The sequence below is a fragment of the Clytia hemisphaerica genome, unplaced genomic scaffold, assembly GCF_902728285.1.
Source record: "Clytia hemisphaerica strain Z4C2 unplaced genomic scaffold, Clytia hemisphaerica genome assembly, whole genome shotgun sequence".
Lineage (NCBI taxonomy): Eukaryota > Metazoa > Cnidaria > Hydrozoa > Leptothecata > Clytiidae > Clytia > Clytia hemisphaerica.
In genome coordinates, this window is record NW_027104389.1 from 688,678 (window position 1) to 711,302 (window position 22,625).

Sequence of the window (22,625 nt, forward strand, 5' to 3'; positions counted from 1 at the left end):
ACAATTTTTTTTCCGCAAGCAACTAACCCTCAAATTCTCAGATACTTTTAAAAACGGTGAAAATTCTTGCGAAAAGAGAAATGTTTCCTCGCTGAAATAACTTTTTTTCCTAATTTTTCTAAATAACCCCTAATTTTCATCTGAAGCACTCAATTTATAGGCAAAAATAAACCAATTTGCCCTTTCACTAACCAAAATTGATAAAGAATTGTTGTCTCCAATATATATGTGAAGAAATAAGAATTTCTGTCCAACTATATTTACTCAGGAGATGTGGGTTTCATAAGTTCTTGTGAAAATTAGTTTGTTACGGTAGTTGCAACTCTTCATGTTTTTCGACGAGCCTATGAAAATTCTTGAAATATTTTATTTATTGTTAGGAATACTTGTTGAAGCATTTGGAATGGCCTGAAGATTATACATTACCCAAAGTAAGTGAAGACTTCTTGCGGACTATGTTTCGTTTTTGCCGGCGAAAGATCATCTTCAACTCATTGTGAAAGAACATGAAAATGAAATTATTGTAAATATTAAGGGCTTACCATGTAGTGTCATTAGAACTTCCCCCCCCCCTGGTTATTAATGTTTGAAAATTTTTCGCACCCTCCCCGTTCTTATTAGGATCCCCTCCCCCCCGTTTATTAATTTTCTAGTTATCTGTTTTGAGTCGAATTGTAAATCAAGCTTTTTTCTTTGAAACGTTTGAATATCCTTTAGATAAAAGCAAACTCCCCCCCCCCCCCCATTTAATCAGACCCCCCCTTTTTTATTCGGTACCTTAGAGTATGCTCATTGACCTCAGTTTGATAGCGAACTACTTAACTTAAGGATTTCAAATTACTAGTGCAACTGCTCTACCGGACTGAGCTACCTTATCGGGGAAAAATATTCGTCACTTGCTGGTAGTTGGTAAACGCATTAAGGCTGGGGAAAATTTTCGTCGGGGAAAAATATTCGTCACTTGGCCAAAATTTCGTCACTTTTACCCGACGACGTTTTCTCCGATAAGGTACCTAATTCACACTTAGAGCACATTCGGGAACAGCGCCGGGTTTTCGATTCCACACTCCAGTAAGCACTTGTAGCGTGAGATGACACTCATCATTACCAAGGACTTCTTACCATAAAGTGCCAACACGTAAATATCTGAGTATTTTATTGGTAGAAAATCTGTCTCTTCTTTTAACCTCTTTGACTATTATTTATTGTATTCTTATATATAATCGACATTTCTTTTCGCTTCAGATCTTGCAACTAGCAACCAGCACTTATTTGGAGAAACTTTCTGATGGGACGTTTTTTCCTGTACCCATCACTCCGACAAGGTTTGTGAAATTTCTAAAGAACATCCAAAATTTTGAAGCATTCCCGTGTTCTTAAACATTTCAAGTTTTACGCCTAAAAATGTTCTTAACATGTTCTTCTTTTCATCATTTTTAGAGCCTTTTTGAACATTTTCCCAAGAAATTAGGTTTTTTAGAGCACGCCTCCTGGCGTGAAACAGCCTGTAATGTTTTTAATTTTTTGAAGAAAAATAAATTTTGAATTTAGCTCTACCTTGGTATAGAGCACTTTGTCACCACAAATTACTGATGTTGTTGTTGGTGTTTTAGAGCCTTATAATGTAAACTTGTCTTCAATATGTTGGCCATGGAAGCCATATGTTCTTATATAGTTTGTTCTTGTAAAAAACGTGTACGTTACACCATTATAAAGTTCCAATCACTTTATTTATTGACTCTTTTCTGTTCTAAATCCTCAGCATCATTCTTCTTGTATTGTTCAAACCCAGCTTGCACACAACGTTGTTTCAACGTTCATCTAACGTTGATAAACGTTGAAACAACGTTGTGTGCCAGCTGGGAAACCCTCTCCTTTTCGAAATCTTTTTTGCAAAACTAAATTTCTGAAAGTGAATTTTGATTTTATGTTGTTTTTTTTTCTATGGTGTTTTTATTTTTTTTAGTGTACCCCCGAAAATGTACACATATACCCTTAGAATCCAACAGTACCAGATAATTTCAAAAAATATAAGAAAAAACATAACCCGAAGATCAGCATCCTTCTTAGTTTTTAAATAAAAAACAACAAGAAAGTGTTCATAATTTGGAATATTTCGATGACTTCTATCTCATCATTGTCAACCATGGTCAACCTTAAGTTTTCCTTGAAAATACACCCTTAGGTTTTCCTTTAAAAATAATTAGGCCTTTATTTGTGGAAATGCCTCTACCTGATTATGTAAGAAAAAGCCCTTTCTTACGTTTATACGACAGATAGATAATAGATAATATTTACAAAATTAATATATAATTTTAAATCTCAACATTGTTTCGCAGAGGTCAATAGTAGACTTCTAAATCTAAATATAAATTCTATGGATGTAAAATCATTTCCGCCGTACATTTTCAGTATCTTAAAAACACGTTGTCAGATGGGCGTGGCACTGGTGGACGTCGGATGGGACAAACACGATGACGAAAACACGACGTATGGACAAAAGTGGACCAATTGTCCAGATACCATGGTAACGCTGGAAAATCAACAGGTTTGGAAAATTTAAGATTAGCTTTTTAAACGCCGAATTACGAGATTGATTTTCGGTCTAGTGAAGGAAACCGTATTTCTTGGACAATTTAGTCTGGTTACAGTGACTTACCTAAATTTGATCAGGGAAAAGCGATGCCTTTGGAATTTGGTCATAGAAAAAAAACAAAATTGTCTCTAGCTGACAAATTCCTTCCGTCGAAGTTATTCCCCGACTAATTATAAGGTACTCACCCAGTTTTATATTTTCTCTTACATTTATCGTTCATGCTACAGAAGTAATAAACTTTGATTGTATCGTAGACGATGCTATCGTCCGTTTAAAGGCCAGTAAACGCGGGAAAGAGTTAGGGCGTCAGGGCGGTTTACGGGAAAAAAGTGGCGGTAGAGTTTTGGAACAAAACACTGTAAACATCTCCGCCACTGCTTACTCCACCCGAATTTATCACGCCTCTCCTAAACTATTCCCTTTTTTAGTGATCTTGTGTAGACGATAGGATCGTCTAATTTTATCGTAGATACCAGTCTCAAACAAGAAGGAGAAAGGAGGCGTCTCTATGCTGACAAGACAGAATAAAATTTGTGCCTGAGCGGGTTGGAAAGGAGGAAAATTGTCCTATGTCCTATACTTAAAAAGTATATATAAACCCTTTTCTTTGAATTCTTTCAAAAGGTGGTGACAAAGACATTACCGAAACTGATCGAAGAGTATGACCAAAAAAAGTCTGCTAAAACCACCAAAAAGAAAGGTAACCTTCATTTAGACTTCAGATTTTTAGATGTAAAAACGTTTAGCTAGTATTGTATGTGAACATATGTGTGGTAAAACCATTTGTCTTAATCAGTGAAGTCGTGCTTTTACTGAGTTAATGAGCTTAGTAAAGTTCAAATTGCTGATGTAGACCGATAAACTCGTTTTACATTCACTCACCATCTCATCTGGATAAGGCTATCACTGTATCTCACTAACATTCTGCCGATTGGTAGTGTGAGGATTTCGATCACAGACTTTCACCGCAATGGACTGTTTCGAATCCCAAGCGCTTCCATCCAGGGTATCAGGGAAATATGGTGATAGACTCTCTACCTTCACTCACTTGTCATTCTCTCTCAATCAGGCTGATAATCGAAGTATCGATTGACGTCAATTAATAGTAAAGCAGAGTAAAGCTCAAATTGCAGATGTAGAACGATAAACTCGGTATGAATTGATTAGAGAAAATTCCATTTTCCTTGTTTAGCTTCATCCAAGAAAGGAACCTCAACGAAAACTGGAATTTCTGCATCTCAAACCAGCACTCAACCAGTATTCGATTCAGTATCACATGATCTATATTTTGTCCAATCAGAGGAGCCCGCTGAGTCACTTGATCAATTTTCAAGCCAATCACAGGCATCTCTACTGACAGCTGAACCAACTGTCCAATCAGATTACTCGTTAACAACACGTGATCTACCTTTAATCCAATCAGATATCTCCATGAAAACACGTGATCCTGAATTAACCAATCCGGATACAGATGAGGATAGCAGTGATGAGGATCTGCTTCCCTCATTGGCTCAACGTTTGGTGAAACTGAAACTGAAAAATGAACAAAAGAAAGTGAAATCCGCTCCAGTAGACGATCATTTTAACATACTCGTTGGCGCTGAGAAGAAGCCTGTGACTGAAGATATTGTAAATTCTATAGAAACACACTGCATGCTTAAAGATCGTTCTGCAAAAGAGATTGCCAGTTCTTTACCCCAGACCAATGACAGCACAGTTTGGCAGCACTCTGAAATTTTTGGTGAAATACGAAATGTCCGACATCAAGAGACTGGTCGTTTGGAGGAAAATCTAACCACTGATTTCTCGGATACAAACCGAGAGTCTCTTGAAAAATCCGAAAACCGTGTCGATTCGAAGGTTGTCGATGACGAGATTTCGAAAGTTACGTCACAAGGAGGAACGCCAGATAAAAATTCCCAGCCTGGTGATAACTTGAATGAAGAATACGATTTCAGTTTCGGTGTTCAGTTTTTCGATTCTCCATGCGATCCTTATACGAATGGAGAATCTGCCAGATATGACAGTAATGAACCAATCTCTAGTTCAGATTCTAAGCAGCAAACTTTCAATCACGGCAGAGAAAGTCTCCCAGTAAATAGTTGTTGTTCTAACAGCAAAGTTCAGAAAGAGCATGTAAAGAGCGAAAGAACAAAACACAATTTTGAGGATAGTATCAATTATAATGGAGAACATTTTTCAAGTACACCCTTTGTACGAAGACAAAAATCGGAACTCCTTGACAATGGAATGCTTAACCAAAGTGAAACAGATAGTCTATTGGAAGCTTTTGAATTTCAAACTTATAAAGATAGCCTTCTAGAGGCATTAGAAAACGATGGTGTTGGAAAGGAGCAGCCTGGAAGAGGGTGTGAAAATATTAACACTCCACCGTGCTTAGATCTTAGCACTCCAGACATAGTAACTAGTTCGTTGCCAGGACAACCGAAATCATGTCTTAAAGAAATCACAAATTTTTCGCACCTGGGTGACTCCATTTTAGTCGAAGATGTTTTATCAACTCCGTTGCTAAGCAACAAGGAAATACAACGTTGTCAGGGTAACAAAGAAAATGACGTCATGGATTACGAGAAAGCATTACGACGAAAGTTGAACCTTTCAGAAATGACTGATTTTAAAAATGACTGTCCAGATGTTTGTGAAAATAAACCTTCCTTTCTGAATTCACAGCAGGAAACAGTTCTATATGAGGATACAGAAGATATAGAAATTCAACCTGAATCGACCTCTAGTCCGCTGTCTTTGGCTGACCGGCTCAAATTTAAACTACGGAAATGAAGATAGTTGAAAAATAGATATCTTGATACCCCTTTTTTACCTGTTTTTTACACTTTCCGAAAAAGTGAATTTTGAGTTTAAAAGCTCATAACTAGGGAACTTGTGCGTCAAATTTAAAAAGTAATGGCTCGGATTTTAAGTTAGGATATCTACTTTCTAAATAATAAAACTCCAAGCACTTTGGGACATTTGTTCGGCCTCAAGACGCCGAGAAACGTCCGAACTTTTTCGTGGGTCACCCGGTACTTTTCATGATCGTTCGACAGTTTAAATCTATTTATTAAAAAGTCTTATTTGCAGGGTTTTGTAATGAAAATTGACGTCATAAAATGCTCGAAACTTTTCTCATCGACTGCGGAATTCTTTCGGAGGTTCTTGGACCCATACTCGTGTTTGCTTAATTGTAGGAGGGGGTCATTTTGCAATTTTTATAAAAAATCACCCCCATATCACTTTATAATGACTTCCCCATTTTATGACAATAGCACTTAATTATGATCCCCCTATTTTGTTGATTTTGATTGTACCCACCCCCTGCGTATTTCACCCCCCCCCCCCTACAATTAAACACACAAGAATAAGGAACCTCTGTACCGAATTTCAGTCGAATGACGTGTTATTATACAATCTAATAACATCCAAAATACAGAAAAAACATTTCATCCATAATGCAATGCAACAGTTTTGTCATCTTCCCGGCATGCTTTTGGAAAAGTCAAACAGAGCAAATGAAATGAAGAAAATTTTGTCTAAAGGGAAAGAAAAAAACATTTTTACATTTGACCCATGAAATTCGTGGTTATCTCGGTGGGGACTAATTTTATAAGATTTACGACAAAAATTTTCGTATCGACTGAATTAGGACCTATCTTAGGGACTTGTTTTTATAGTTTATTCTCAGGTTGCTACTCTACCGCAGGCGCTTCCCCTATGTACACCAGTATTTTATTTTGTAATTTTATTTTATATTGTAAAAACGTGACCCCCGGTCAGGAAGCCATCATAGAAATCAAACAGAGTATTCTAAAACAATGTTGACAGATTTTTTCTGCAACTGAATAAGCTCCCCTGTTGACTATTCTAGATGAAAACAGCATAAATTTGAAAATGTTTCTACTACAATACTGTATTTGATAGAAAAAAATTGCCACATTTTGTTTGTAAACAAATCTGAAATATTTTGGGATTCTTGTGCGCTTGAAGAAGAAGAATGATTTGGTATGTCCGTTTAGAACAAGAAGAATCGAGGAAAACCTTAAAAATCATAAATCAAGGAGAGAAATGAACTTATCCATTTTAGTCTTATTCTCGTTCACTTTGGCGCTTCATTTGTTTATACTTGAAGCCACGCATTATTCAATAATCGCATTGCTCGGCCGCCCGACATCATGGGAGGCCGAATACCATTTAGAAGTGGATTACGATACATGTTGTCAGGAAATGTGTAGAGCTAACAAGTCTTGTAAGTCGTACGATCAAATATGGCAGCCGAGTCGTGATATCTACGAATGCCGTTTTTACAGTAAAAACTATCAAGTCTTAAAAGTGGAAGGCGAGAAATTGGAGCTGATTCCGAGAGTTCAATATTACTCTAAGATGTATAAAGGCCTTACCGGTTGTCTAGCATGGTGGGAGTGGGCTGGGGCGAGAAAGAAACAGGAATATCCCCTTGAAGACGGGAGAATGAAATGGTGTTTCAATTTCAAATCATGCCAAGAAGTTTACGACAGAAGTTATTTACAATCCGGAGAAGGCTGGTACGAAATCAACGTTGAAGGTCAGGTTGTTACATTATTTTATTTCATTCTATTTATTCTGTTCTTTTGACCGGAAAACTCAAGCGGCAGAGCATTTTGAGGAGGCTTAAAGGGTGACTTAGACTTATTTTAACGTGATCAGGAACTCCAATCGGAGCCTCATACAAGAGTTGCGATTCCCCAGTCGGTTAGTAGGAGGAAGCTAAGCACGAAGGCTCTTCATCAGGTCCCTTAGATCTATGAAGTCGAAAATGGCGTAGATTACGTCACAACTGCAGGCTCATTAGAAGCGTATGATATATCTGTATTTTTCTTGCAGGAGTGATGATTCGACAATTATGCAAAATCTACGATGGAAAAGGATGGACAATTTTTCAGAAAAGATTAAATCCGCTCAAATATCAATTTCATAAAAAAACTTGGCAGCAATACACAGAAGGCAAAGATATTTTTTTTATTTCTGATCTGTGCTGTTAAAGTTTGAATTAGATTTACTACGGTTTGGATTTGTTTTTGATTGACAACTCCGGTGATTTCTAGATTCTAGGCCGGTGATAGACTAGTAAGCGTCTGTCTTTCCTTGGACACAGAAACACGGGAATATTGCTTATAAAATAGAAATTGCCGTAGGAGAATGGTTCGGAACTAGTCGTTGTATTCAGCGAACCTAATGAGACCATAGCGTAAGCGTAAACTGTAGCGAAATATGAAGGCGTGGTTTACCATTCAATGTCGGTGAATTCTTAGAAAGCCAAGTGTATCGATTAGCGTGAATATAACGTAGAAACAAACTTTCTTTTAATATTAGAGTGAATATGAAAATCAGCATTAAGACTAATGTTTTCTTCATTCTAAAGAAAGAGAACGAAGCTTTTAAGCCGGCACATAACGTGTCTCAACGTTCATTTAATGAACCTGGTCAGATGGACCTTATTAATACAACGTTCTGTGTCAGCTGGGTTTCTAAAGGTCAATGTTATATCATTTTTCACCATGACTTCATCGATTTCAGTACAGTATACAAACCCGGTGGGACCACCTACATAGGTACCTACAATCATGGTCATAATATTTGAGAAAAAAGGGAAATTCCCACGAAATCTTACAACCACAAACGATTTTGAAGCGCTCTAAATTCTCATTCCTCAAAAGTCTCTCAAAGGGGTACAAATTCAAAAGTTAGTCTCTGAAAGGGTCCCAAAATCACGAAAATCAAAAATTTCTCTTTTTCCAAAAATTTTGACCAAAATTTGGTGACAATCAAACCAAAATTTGGAAAAAATCGACCAAAATTTAGGAAAAAGTCTCTCAAAGGGTCCCAAAATCACCAAAATTTTGTCTCTCAAAGGGCCGATTTTCGATTTTCGGCTCGAACATACCCGTCACCTCGCAAACCTAGTAAACTATCCCCCCCTCACCCGGAGTTTTAACTCTGAGTTTTAACGCTACAATCTGTGCCATAACATATTGGCACTTTTGGCTGATTTACCATTTTTCGAAAATTGAAGTTCGAGCGAGACTGTCAATTTCAGGCCTTCAACTTGATTTCAACGATTATTTCGATCTGGGAGGGATTTATTGCTTTCTAGGCTATATTTCAATCCCTACTGAACCATTTTTGAACTTTTGGATCCTCAGATCCTAAGGTCCTAAGCTTTAAGTCTAGCGTTAAAACTCAGAGTTAAAATTCTACTCTTCTAACCTACTTTAGAGCACTTGCAAATCGATTGTGGTTTCAAAACACCCCGGTGGATTTCCTTTTTGTGCCAAGTATTTCGTCACCGATTGTAGACTCAAGACTAAAAGTCCAAGAATGGTCCAATAGGGCTCAAAATATAGCCTGGAAGTCTATAAACGCCTCCCGAATTCAAATATTCGAATAAATCTATCAATTTGCCCAAAAGCGACCTTTTGCCCGAACTTTAAATTGCTGAAAACAAGGAATTAACCAAAATTCCCAATAATATATTTTGACCGAGATTGTACTAGGAAACAGCCAATAAGACAGGGTGCGAATCGGAACAACAACGAGTGAAAGTGAAGGACTGGTATCTAACCTCGTCCTTCAAAAGTCACACGAAGCACGAAATCCTATTTCTTGTTGCATATATGAGCTTTATTGTAAACACGAACCCAACATATTAAACTGATTTGACCAAGGTTAACTTGCTAAATTCTATTTGCGATGCTTCGAACACAATTTCAATTGTTCTCTACTCTATTGTCTTGTTTTAAGGTTTCAAGGAGAGTGAAGAGGATTTTTGGTTGGGATTGACAACTCTCAACCTCATGACGCGATCAAAAGAAAATGAGTTGACGATTGGTGCTCTCTGGGAAGATGGTGAATGGTGGGGTAAGATCAAGAATTTGAGCTTTTTTAGCGGCAATAAAAATCGGAACATTTGTTTTGCGACTATTTGGGAGCTTAAAATTATACTTCATGATCTTACATTATTCCAACGCCGACACAGTTAGAGGGAAGGAGACATTGTGAGAGGGGAGGGTACACGGTGAGAGGGGAGGGTACACTGTGAGAGGGGAGGGGACACGGTGAGAGTGGAGGGTACACTGTGAGAGGGGAGGGGACACGGTGAGAGGGGAGGGTACATTGTGAGAAGGGAGGGGCACGGTGAGAGGGGAGGGGACACGGTGAGAGGGGAGAGGACACTGTAAGATGGGAGGGGGTACGATGAAAGAGGACGGGACACGGTGAGAGGGGAGGGGGCACGGTGAGAGGGGAGGGGGCACGGTGAGAGGGAAGGGGACACAATGATAGAGGAGGGGATAAAGTAGGAGGGACGGGACACAGTCAACATTAAACATATGGTGAGTATAGTTAACTAACTTATCAAAGAATGGTCACCTCGCTGTGGTTCAAGTAAGTACTTTTTAAGACTAAAAATTTCAGTTAAAACTGCTACAAATGCACAAATACGACAAGTCTCGAATTTTACGGATTTTCAGGCAAAGAATGTGGAATATTCAACGTGGCGAAGGAAGAATTCAGTTTTACGTTGACAGCTGGAAACGAACGGGCGCCAAACTTGCAAGAATTCGATAAAGAGTTTTTGGTAAAGATGGGTGATCGAGGCAAATTTGTCACCTTCGATAACGACGCATCGAGACGTAAGAACAGTAGCTGGCTCTCTTCAATTTGATCTTAAAGGGACCAAGAATACGAATTAGATAAAGATTCGAATTACAGAGAGTATTTTATACTACTTTCCCCCCGTAGGGACCAATATTTTAGTTCGAATTATAGAAAGATTCGAATTACAGAGAGTATCTTATACTACTTTCCTGCCGAGGGGCCGATATTTTAATTCCAATTATAGAAAGATTCTAATTATAGAAAGATTCGAATTAAAGAGAGTATCTTATACTACTTTCCTGCCGAGGGGACCAATATTTTAGTTCGAATTATAGAAAGATTCGAATTCGAGAGAGGTGACTGCAGGTTTTACATAGCTTGTTGAAATCCACTGCCCACTTCACTGATTCTGAAAACAAGCCTATATGTACCGTGTAGTTATTCTTGCTAATTCGATCTTCTATAATCGCGATCTTTCTTTAATTTCTTAGAATTTCGAACTAAACTCGAACCCAGTCCCTTAGTACGCTTTTTTTAAGATCCTGATAGCATTCACGATTGCTGGTGGATTTTGTAAATTGCGGCGGGGATTCAATTTGGTGGGCGGATACAAATATTCAAAGCATAGCGAAGTAGCATTACGTGAACGTAGACCTAAAAAAATATATTCATTAACTTAAATAGATTATGCTAGTTTTGGCCGGACATTTGATATGGTGGTTGAGAAATTTTAAGAAGCTCTGTTTGGTATATTTTAGTTTGGTGGATTTTGCTAATCTGTGAGAAATCTGCCAAAATAATCACAGGCTAAAATCAAAACACTTACTAATTGTTTATTATAGATGAATGTATGTCGAATCAAATATATGCTGCGGGGTGGATGAAAACGAACAGTCGGTGTAATAGTATGGCTTGGATGTTTTACGCCAATGCGAAACGACCCAGACAAGTGAACTCGAACGGTAATGGATACTCTTTCGAAGGTTCTTTTATGATGTTTAGAGAAAAGGATCCACCGACGCCGACGACCTAATCTGAATTGATCTTTACACAAAATGGGCCGTTTGAGTAACTTGAAATAGACTTGATCTTTTGCCGAATTGATTTTAATAGACCTTATCGGAGTTTTTGATTTTTCTAAAACAGCGATGCATTGTTGGATTGTTTCGGAAGTATTACAATAGAATTCCCTAAGATCTATAGGCAAGTGGTATATTCTAAAGTTTGTTCAAAAATTGTCAGTCGGAACGTTTCGATGCATTGCTCTTTGAAGTAGAAAAGATATAATTAAAAGTAGTTCCTCGTTGAAAGGATAATCTTAAGTGGATGATTTTAAGACCTCAAAATCTTTCGAAAATTTCCAAAATGAATTTTTCTATTCACTAAAAATTTAATTTTTCTGAAACTTTGGACTTCGCTGATCTTTTCAGGATCAAAAATTAATCTCTTCAAAGTAAGCTAAAAATGTCTAAAAATGGTCATAATGGGCCTATTTTGGAGGGCCATATTCTAATCATAATTGTAGTAGTAAAATATTTTTCAGCAAAAAAATAATATTAAGAATTTGCTAAGAATACTTCACCAAAGTACACAAAAATTATTTTTAAATGGAACATATCTTAATTTGCACAATAACTTTTTAAAGTTACACATGTTGTTTTTTTAATTAAAGCATTTCACTTTTTTTTTAATTAAAGCATTGCACTCATAAGCATTTCTAGGCTCAGATATGGCAACTATTTTCCTACTTTTGGCTTTTTCTGGCTTGTATTTTACAGATTTTTGGAATTTCCCTGAAATTTCGCTTTGGATACAAGAATTTTTCAGCCTTGTCAATCTCTATAGCTAAGCATCTCCAAGCCAGTGTTTGGATTTTTGTATGCTAATAAAAAAGCATGTATATTAGATTATTTTAATCGTGAGAGAATAAGGTAACAATATAAAATTTCATAAATTTTCATCCCCCCACAATTTTTCCCCGTTTCGTTATGGTTGATCAATTTAAGTTCTTTTAGCAAGAAAACAATAAGATGTACTTAAGAACCCATGTTTGAAATTTCAAATTGTCAGCTCACAATATGTCGAGGTTTTACTCAGGATCATAAAGAGTTTCTGTGGCTCAAAGATCTCAAATCATCTACACGCTTTTTTATAAGAATGTACTTCATAAGAATTTTCATGATGAAATTGACTGAAAAATGAAGAATATCCTAAGAATATCACCATCCATGGAATTTGGAGACTGAACCTAAGAATGTCCTTTTTAGAGTATTTCACCATTAAATTGCCAACTATTACCCAGGATTGCTAAGAGGTTCAACAAAAGTGAATATTTTGAGTATCTTTGCTTGAGGTATGTATTACACGTTAGATTTTTGGCTTGGATCGGATCTATATCTAAGAATACCGTAGGAATATTTCAGGATGATTTATTCGAAAAGGTTACTAGTAAGGCTATTCATGATGAATTGGAAAAACACCATTCTTATATAAAAAGCGTATATAATTGGGGCGGAAATTTTGGAAATAAAGTCCAATGTCAGAACAGTGCATTAGTAGAGAAAAATTATATAAGCAAAAAATATTCGGTCAGAAATTTGGTATTGGAAAACAATATGCAGAATTTGCGTCAATTTCAACTGAATTCTTGAATTTCAAAGACATTTTTGGTGTGGCGGGAATTCAGTTCTTGTTTAGACGGGGTTGGTGAAATATCAGGAAGAAATACTGAATAGTTGGAATCCGATTCCCCCTGAAACTCTGTTTTTTCTTCATTCGAAAAACAGATCATCTATAATGCAAGATGTATCACTTTCACAACATGAAGACGTCAAAATGGTCAAAATAATTTACCCCCTGAAACCCTCCCCTGATTACCCCCCTTTAACTTCAAAAATGATCGCCTACTGTGTTCGGTTTGGTACAGGATTATGAAGCCCCTGCTAAGAAGACCATAGAGAAAATCGAATGGAATATTGAAGAGAGAAGCTGACGTTTTTGTGGCATTTGGCATTACACGCTTTTTTTTTATAAGAATAACTTCTATAAGAATATCAGGGTGAGATTTCGGGTTTAAAACAATAGGCCTATTGTTTAGAACAATAGAAAAATAAGAATAATGCTTACCCTCAACCAAAGTACACTATTCTTATAAAAAAAAGCGTGTACATCCCGGGGAGAACCAACTTTTTTATGAAATCAATCATAAATATATAATGTAATATTTTTTCAAAATGCAATAACAAAGTCCTCTGTATGAATTTTTGGATCTCGATATCTTATTTATTATAAGTGGGTAAAGTTCTTTTCCTTCATGTGCAGTAGTCGTGAGCAAGATTGTATTGAATGAGCCTCGCAAAATGAACTTATTTGTTATTGTTTTATTTTCGTTCACTTTGGCGCTTCATCTGTTCATACTTGAAGCCACGCATTATTCAATAATCGCATTGCTCGGCCGCCCGACATCATGGGAGGCCGACTATCATTTAGAAGTGGATTACGATACATGTTGTCAGGAAATGTGTAGAGCCAACGAGTCGTGTAAATCGTACGATCAAATATGGCAGCCGAGTCGTGATATCTACGAATGCCGTTTTTACAGTAAAAATTATCAAGTCTTAAAAGTGGAAGGGGAGAAATTGGAGCTGATCCCGAGAGTTCAATATTACTCTAAGATATACAAAGGCCTTACAGGATGTTTGGAATGGTGGGAGTCGGCTGGGGCGAGAAAGAAACAGGGATACCCCCTTGAAGACGGGAGAATGAAATGGTGTTTCAATTTCAAATCATGCCAAGAAGTTTATGACAGAAGTTATTTGAAATCTGGAGAAGACTGGTACGAAATCAACGTTGAAGGTCAGGTTACATTATTTTATTTCATTCTATTTATTCTATTCTTCTGACCGGAAAACTCAAGCGGCAGAGCATTCCCCTTGAAATATTTTGAGGAGGCCTCAAAGCACAGAGTGTACTACGAAGCGATAAACGTGAGTTCCTAGATCTATGAAGTCCAAAATAGCGTAGATTACGTCACAACTGCAGGCTCATACATCTGTATCTCTCTTGAAGGAGTGATGGTTCGACAATTATGCAAAATCTACGATGGAAAAGGATGGACAGTTTTTCAGAAAAGATTAAATCCGCTAAAATATCAATTTCATAAAAAAACTTGGCAGCAATACACAGAAGGTAAAGATCTTTTATTTATTTCTAATCTGTGCTGTTAAAGTTTGAATTAGATTCACGACGGTTTTGATGTGTTTTTGATTGACAACTCCGGTGATTTCTAGATTCTAGGCCGGCGATGGACTAGCAAGCGTCTGTCTTTCCTTGGACACAGGAACACGGGAATATTGCTTATAAAGAGTTCTTATAAAAAAAAAAGAAATTGCTGTCAGAGAGTGGTTTGGAACTAGTCATTGTATTCAGCGAACCTAGTGAGACCATAGCGTAAGTGTAAACTATAGCGAAATACGACGACGTGGTCTACTATTCTAGGTCGGCGAATTCTAAAATTCGAATTAGAAAAAAGCCAAGTGTATTGATTAGCGTGAACATAACGTAGAAACAAACTTTCTTTTGATATTAGAGTGAATATGTACCCCTGAAATCAGCATTGAGACTAATGTTTTCTTCATTGCCCCCGCAGGAGCGTAGCGACGAGGAGGCACTCATAGTTTCACGCATACATATTGGACTGGAATCTCGAAATTTTGTTGCGCGTTTGTTTTGTCGCCCAAGCATCCCCGTAGTTAGTCTCTTCCGTAAATGTCCGGGACGGTAGTATACATATTTTCATATTACGTTATATGCTATTACCATTATTACATATTACAATTTTAGTTTTGATTTAGCTTTGAAAAGCTGAAGCGAGTGTTATAAATGCAAATCATAACAGTGTATGATATAACACGAATTACAATATTACTTGTGCAAATCAAAACAAACAAAATGGCAGACTGGTTATGATGATGAGCTGATTCATTGACTGGAAAAAGTGTTTTGTATGTCAAATTTTGTTTCTGGTCTTTGAAACTGAATAATAACTACTGTAATTTAGTCAGAATTTCATTTCAGCAATGATTTCAATTCTTTTTCCGGAATCTTTAAAGAAATTTGCTCAAGTTTTCAAATGTACATTTGATATTTTTGTTCAAACTCTAATTTATCTTTGTCTTTTATTTTATATTAATAACTACCTTTATTGTTTATAGAGCTTCTCGAGCTTTAAATACCATCATTGATGGTATTTAAAGCTCGATGGTCGTAACTCGAGAAAGTCCTTCTTAACTTAGTAAAACAAGACACGGCAAAGTACAAAAAAGTTGAATGTATGCATGTGTAAAGTTGAATCCAAAAGTGGTTGAATGAATGTTGAATGTCTATCAATGTAAACAAACCTTTTCTGGGGTTCTTCAAAATAGATTTACCTCACTTAAAGTTTTTTCACTATTTTTTCAGTGTGGTAAATCTATTTCAAAAACCTGCAAAAAGTTTGTTTACATTCGTTTAACTTTACATGCGCACATTCAACTTTTTCATGCAGTTGTGATAGCCTAAATAACTCCAGTGGTTTGATGAAACAGCTCCAATTCTGGCTTTCCAAGTTAGGATGGACCTTCCCGAAGGCATTTAACGGTGGTTAGACTAGGTACACAGACAGTCATACAGAAACACCACAAAGAGAAAGTATATATAGCTATAAACTCAAAAAGTCTAGCTTCCTGAAGGCACGTCTCTTCATTGTCTGCGATGCGATCATACTAATGGCTTCAATCCTTTCAGCTTGGAGAAAAGATTGCATCATGAAAAAGTACTATGTACTTGAAAAAAAATTTAGGCGCATTTCAACTTTTCTCGACTGTACGTCTGAATGGACCACAATGGCATTCCTTATTTTATAAGTGCTTGACATGATCTTTATGTGGGGGCATTTAGTGAAAGCTATGACTAGTTCTAAAGAAAGAGAAGAAAGCTTTTAAGCCGGTACATAACGTGTTCCAACGTTCATCTAACGTTGTATGAACCTGGTCAGATGGACCTTATTAATGCAATGCAACGTTCTGTGCCAGCTGGGTTTCTAAAGGTCAATGTTGTAACTGACATCATTTTTTACCATGGCTTCATCAGTTCCAAAATTCCCAATATATTTTCACCGAGATTGTGAAAGTGAAAGTGAAGGACTGGTGTCTAACCTCGTCCTTTAAAAGTTGCACGAAGCAGATTATCTGATGGCGAAAAAAGATTTAAAATCGAAATCCTACTTCTTGTTGCATAAATGAGTTTTATTGTAAACACGAATCCAACATATTAAACGGATTTGACCAAGGTTAACTTGCTAAATTCTATTTGCGATGCTTCGAACACAATTTCAATTGTTCTTTACTCTATTGTCTTGTTTTAAGGTTTCAAGGAGAGTGAAGATGATTTTTGGTTGGGATTGACAACTCTCAACCTCATGACGCGATCAAGAGAGAACGAGTTGACGATTGGTGCTCTCTGGGAAGATGGTGAATGGTGGGGTAAGATCAATAATTTGAGCTTTTTTAGCGGCAATAAAAATCGGAACATTTGTTTTGCGACTATTTGGGAGCTTAAAATTATACTTCATGATCTTACATTATTCCAACGCCGACACAGTTAGAGGGAAGGAGACATTGTGAGAGGGGAGGGTACACTGTGCGAGGGGAGGGGGCACAGTGAGAGGGGAGGGGACACGGTGAGAGTGGAGGGTACACTGTGAGAGGGGAGGGGACACGGTGAGAGGGGAGGGTACATTGTGAGAAGGGAGGGGCACGGTGAGAGGGGAGGGGACACGGTGAGAGGGGAGAGGACACTGTAAGATGGGAGGGGGTACGATGAAAGAGGAGGGGGCACGGTGAGAGGGGAGGGGGCACGGTGAGAGGGAAGGGGACACAATGATAGAGGAGGGGATAAAGTAGGAGGGACGGGACACAGTCAACATTAAACATATGGTGAGTATAGTTAACTAACTTATCAAAGAATGGTCACCTCGCTGTGGTTCAAGTAAGTACTTTTTAAGACTAAAAATTTCAGTTAAAACTGCTACAAATGCACAAATACGACAAGTCTCGAATTTTACGGATTTTCAGGCAAAGAATGTGGAATATTCAACGTGGCGAAAGGAAGAATTCAGTTTTACGTTGACAGCTGGAAACGAACGGGCGCCAAACTTGCAAGAATTCGATAAAGAGTTTTTGGTAAAGATGGGTGATCGAGGCAAATTTGTCACCTTCGATAACGACGCATCGAGACGTAAGAACAGTAGCTGGCTCTCTTCAATTTGATCTTAAAGGACCAAGAATACGAATTAGATAAAGATTCGAATTACAGAGAGTATTTTATACTACTTTCCCCCCGTAGGGACCAATATTTTAGTTCGAATTATAGAAAGATTCGAATTACAGAGAGTATCTTATACTACTTTCCTGCCGAGGGGCCGATATTTTAATTCCAATTATAGAAAGATTCTAATTATAGAAAGATTCGAATTAAAGAGAGTATCTTATACTACTTTCCTGCCGAGGGGACCAATATTTTAGTTCGAATTATAGAAAGATTCGAATTCGAGAGAGGTGACTGCAGGTTTTACATAGCTTGTTGAAATCCACTGCCCACTTCACTGATTCTGAAAACAAGCCTATATGTACCGTGTAGTTATTCTTGCTAATTCGATCTTCTTTCTTTAATTTCTTAGAATTTCGAACTAAACTCGAACCCAGTCCCTTAGTACGCTTTTTTTAAGATCCTGATAGCATTCACGATTGCTGGTGGATTTTGTAAATTGCGGCGGGGATTCAATTTGGTGGGCGGATACAAATATTCAAAGCATAGCGAAGTAGCATTACGTGAACGTAGACCTAAAAAAATATATTCATTAACTTAAATAGATTATGCTAGTTTTGGCGGGATATTTGATATGGTGGTTGAGAAATTTTAAAGCTTTGTTTGGTATACTTTAGTTTGGTGGATTTTGCTAATCTGTGAGAAATCTGCCAAAATAATCACAGGCCAAAATCAAAACACTTACTAATTGTTGGGGGGGGGTTTTCAGGGGTCTTAAATACCGTCATACCGACAAAATTTTGGGTCAAATACCGTAATACCGTCGGCGAAGGAAGCCTAATACCGATACCGATATTATATTTATGTTTTTTTTTTCGAAAATAATGCATTTTCAGTTATCAAATCTATTGTGTAGTAACAAATTAGAAACTGTACAAAGAAGTCTTGTACTTTATGAGGCCCCCCAGTCAACCCTCAATTCAGGTATTCACGCACAAATTTTTGCCAATTCACGTATTCACGCGCAAAAAAAACCATTTTCACGTTCACGCACCAATTTTGCTTTTAGATCTTTGGTTAAACGATTGTGACCTTATTGGGCTAAATTTAACCTTTTTATGCATTATGGTCTCTTTTAAACAGATTGACCTATTCTTATACCAAACATATATACCAATATATAAAGTTTTTTGCTACTTTTGTGACCTTATTCTCGATATCGTCGACTTTTTAAGGCCTCTTTTACAGCTATTTGAGCTTTCATAAAGCAATATTTTAGGTCTGCCGCGCCAAAATTACTTGCTTGTTACGGGAGGCAAATGCAAAATTAAGCATTTCCCCCAATAATTTCTTCCTCGCAGACCCGTAAGATGTCTTTTATATTGAAAATTAATTTAAAATCGAGGTTTGGGCCAATCATGGTCTGAGAAGCCGTAGACTTCAACACAGGCTTCATAGAGGTGGTGCTGTGGTGCAACTAGAGAAGGCGAATTCTAAAGTTTAACCCCCCTATCGGAGGAAAGAAAATAAATGGAAATAAGAACGCGAGCGAAGCGAGCGCGAAAATTTTTCGAAAATTTTCGCTCTCCTTTGTTATTGAAAAACGGCCCTAATACGCTATTGTTAGCCAGGTATGCCTTGTTTGGTCATACAATTTTTGATTTTATTTAACACTGACCATTTGTTGGCAAAAATATGCATCATGATGTTAACTATTTTTTAATCGTTCGATGCTGCACAAGATATTTTTAGAACTACCTACTTTTACTAATTAAGGAGTAAATACCGCCTTTACTGTCTCTGCAGTATCAGTGTATTGTATTGTAGTAGCAATATAAGTGAATACGGATAGACGACCATATCATTTTAGTGCTGACGGAGAAAATTTTATCTAGACTCATTCGATTCGTTGGATGCAGTATTTGCATTACAAAAGTTGTCATTAAAAAAATGCGCCCGCAGAAAAAAAAAATAAAAAAAATATTTGTTTAGATATCGTAAAGTTTTGCTTATTTTGAATAACCTCACCATGACAATAAGTCAATAGGACATCCAAGATTGTGCGAGCGAAGCGAGCAAGAAAATTTTACTGGTTAAAATAGCGGAATAGACTTATCTTTTTTGAAAACTTTTCTGCATGAAACTCATGAAGAAACTAAAAGGTTAATACCGAAATACCGTTTTTTATTGATAAAAATATCGAAATACCGACAAAAAAACAGGCAATTTACCGATACCGGTAGAAAATGAAATACCGTAATCCCGTCGTTTTTTTCTCGTAATACCGATTTACCGGGGGTAAAAAGGCTCAATACCGTCATACCGTAAAAGTGAAAACCCCCCCCATTGTTTATTATAGATGAATGTATGTCGAATCAAATATATGCTGCGGGGTGGATGAAAACGAACAGTCGGTGTAATAGTATGGCTTGGATGTTTTACGCCAATGCGAAACGACCCAGACAAGTGAACTCGAACGGTAATGGATACTCTTTCGAAGGTTCTTTTATGATGTTTAGAGAAAAGGATCCACCGACGCCGACGACCTAATCTGAATTGATCTTTACACAAAATGGGCCGTTTGAGTAACTTGAAATAGACTTGATCTTTTGCCGAATTGATTTTAATAGACCTTATCGGAGTTTTTGATTTTTCTAAAACAGCGATGCATTGTTGGATTGTTCGGAAGTATTACAATAGAATTCCCTAAGATCTATAGGCAAGTGGTATATTCTAAAGTTTGTTTCAAAAATTGTCAGTCGGAACGTTTCGATGCATTGCTCTTTGAAGTAGAAAAGATATAATTAAAAGTAGTTCCTCGTTGAAAGGATAATCTTAAGTGGATGATTTTAAGACCTCAAAATCTTTCGAAAATTTCCAAAATGAATTTTTCTATTCACTAAAAATTTAATTTTTCTGAAACTTTGGACTTCGCTGATCTTTTCAGGATCAAAAATTAATCTCTTCAAAGTAAGCTAAAAATGTCTAAAAATGGTCATAATGGGCCTATTTTGGAGTGCCATATTCTAATCATAATTGTAGTAGTAAAATATTTTTCAGGAAAAAAATAATATTAAGAATTTGCTAAGAATACTTCACCAAAGTACACAAAAATTATTTTTAAATGGAACATATCTTAATTTGCACAATAACTTTTTAAAGTTACACATGTTGTTTTTTTAATTAAAGCATTTCACTTTTTTTTTTTGATTAAAGCATTGCACTCATAAGCATTTCTAGGCTCAGATATGGCAACTATTTTCCTGCTTTTGGCAGAATTTTTCAGCCTTTTCAATCTCTATAGCTAAGCATCTCCGAGCCAGTGTTTGGATTTTTGTATGCTAATAAAAAAACATGTATATTAGATTATTTTAATCGTGAGAGAATAAGGTAACAATATAAAATTTCTAAAATTTTCATCCCCCCATAATTTTTCCCCGTTTCGTTATGGTTGATCAATTTAAGTTCTTTTAGCAAGAAAACCATAACATGTAATCAAGAACCCATGTTTGAAATTTCAAATTGTCAGCTCACAATATGTCAAGGTTTTACTCAGGATCATAAAGGGTTTCTGTGGCTCAAAGATCTCAAATCATCTACACGCTTTTTTATAAGAATATACTTTATAAGAATTTTCATGATGAAATTGACTGAAAAATGAAGAATATCCTAAGAATATCACCATCCATAGAATTTGGAGACTGAACCTAAGGATGTCCTTTTTAGAGTATTTCACCATTAAATTGCCAACTATTACCCAGGAATGCTAAGAGGTTCAACATTGTGAATATTTTGAGTATCTTTGCTTGAGGTATGTATTACACGTTTGATTTTTGGCTTGGATTGGATCTAAATCTAAGAATACCGTAGGAATACTTCAGGATGATTTATTCGAAAATGTTAAGGCTATTCATGATGAATTGGAAAAACACCATTCTTATATAAAAAGCGTATAATTGGGGCGGAAATTTCGGAAATAAAGTCCAATGTCGGAACAGTGCATCAGTAGAGAGCAGTGCTTTAGTAGAGAAAAATTATAAGCAAAAAATATTCGGTCAGAAATTCGGTATTGGAAAACAATATGCAGAATTTGCGTCAATTTCAACAGAATTCTTGAATTTCAAAGACATTTTTGGGGGCGGGAATTCAGTTCTCGTTTAGACGGGGTTAGCGAAATATCAGGAAGAAATAGTTGGAATCCGGTTATCCCTGAAACTCTGTTTTTTCTTCATTCGAAAAAGATATCATCTATAATGCAAGATGTATCACTTTCACAACATGAAGACGTCAAAATGGTCAAAATAATTTACCCCCTGAAACCCTCCCCTGATTACCCCCCTTTAACTTCAAAAATGATCGCCTACTGTGTTCGGTTTGGTACAGGATTATGAAGCCCCTGCTAAGAAGACCATAGAGAAAATCGAATGGAATATTGTAGAGAGAAGCTGACGTTTGTGTGGCATTTGGCATTACATCCCGGGGACGACCAACTGACAGTTTAATGAATTGTTTTTTATGAAATCAATCATAAATATATAATGTAATATTTTTTCAAAACGCAATAACAAAGTCCTCTGTATGAATTTTTAGATCTCGATGTCTTATTTATAAACGGGTAATGTTCTTTTCCCTCATATGCAGTAGTCGTGAGCAAGATTGTATTGAGTGAGCCTTGCAAAATGAACCTTTTTGTTATTGTCTTATTTTCGTTCACTTTGGCGCTTCATTTGTTCATACTTGAAGCCACGCATTATTCAATAATCGCATTGCTCGGCCGCCCGACATCATGGGAGGCCGAATACCGTTTAGAAGTGGATTACGATACATGTTGTCAGGAAATGTGTAGAGCCAACGAGTCGTGTAAATCGTACGATCAAATATGGCAGCCGAGTCGTGATATCTACGAATGCTGTTTTTACAGTAAAAATTATCAAGTCTTAAAAGTGGAAGGGGAGAAATTGAAGCTGATCTCGAGAGTGCAATATTACTCTAAGATGTATAAAGGCCTTACAGGATGTTTGGAATGGTGGGAGTCGGCTGGGGCAAGAAAGAAAGGGGAATACCCCCTTGAAGACGG

The 22,625-nt window shown here is 36.8% G+C and overlaps 2 protein-coding genes across 3 annotated transcripts in view; both read left to right on the forward strand.

Moving 5' to 3' along the window:
* The window catches only part of LOC136819522 (flap endonuclease GEN homolog 1-like), a 34,131-nt gene that overhangs the window by 5,772 nt on the left and 5,734 nt on the right, over positions 1-22,625 (forward strand). The window contains exons 8-12 of one of the 2 annotated variants that reach the window (XM_067075757.1): positions 381-431; positions 1,246-1,325; positions 2,413-2,548; positions 3,221-3,296; positions 3,789-5,635. In XM_067075757.1, coding sequence (XP_066931858.1) covers positions 381-431; positions 1,246-1,325; positions 2,413-2,548; positions 3,221-3,296; positions 3,789-5,395 — 1,950 coding nt within the window. In that variant the 3' untranslated portion in view covers positions 5,396-5,635. Of the gene's footprint in view, positions 1-380; positions 432-1,245; positions 1,326-2,412; positions 2,549-3,220; positions 3,297-3,788; positions 5,636-22,625 lie in introns of those variants that run through there. The other variant, XM_067075758.1, reaches the window with a different exon arrangement.
* LOC136819644 (uncharacterized) lies at positions 9,409-11,326 on the forward strand. Its single transcript, XM_067075883.1, has 3 exons — positions 9,409-9,505; positions 10,117-10,278; positions 11,086-11,326. The coding sequence occupies exons 1-3, from the start codon at positions 9,442-9,444 to the stop codon at positions 11,274-11,276; spliced, it is 417 nt and encodes a 138-aa protein (XP_066931984.1). The 5' UTR covers positions 9,409-9,441; the 3' UTR covers positions 11,277-11,326.

Bases quoted from the DNA above. Each gene is read 5' to 3' on its own strand.
- LOC136819644 (XM_067075883.1), top strand. From the start codon at position 9,442: ATGACGCGATCAAAAGAAAATGAGTTGACGATTGGTGCTCTCTGGGAA. The intron at 9,506-10,116 runs GTAAGATCAAGA...ACGGATTTTCAG, and splicing joins GGAAGATGGTGAATGGTGGG to GCAAAGAATGTGGAATATTC. The intron at 10,279-11,085 runs GTAAGAACAGTA...TGTTTATTATAG, and splicing joins CGATAACGACGCATCGAGAC to ATGAATGTATGTCGAATCAA.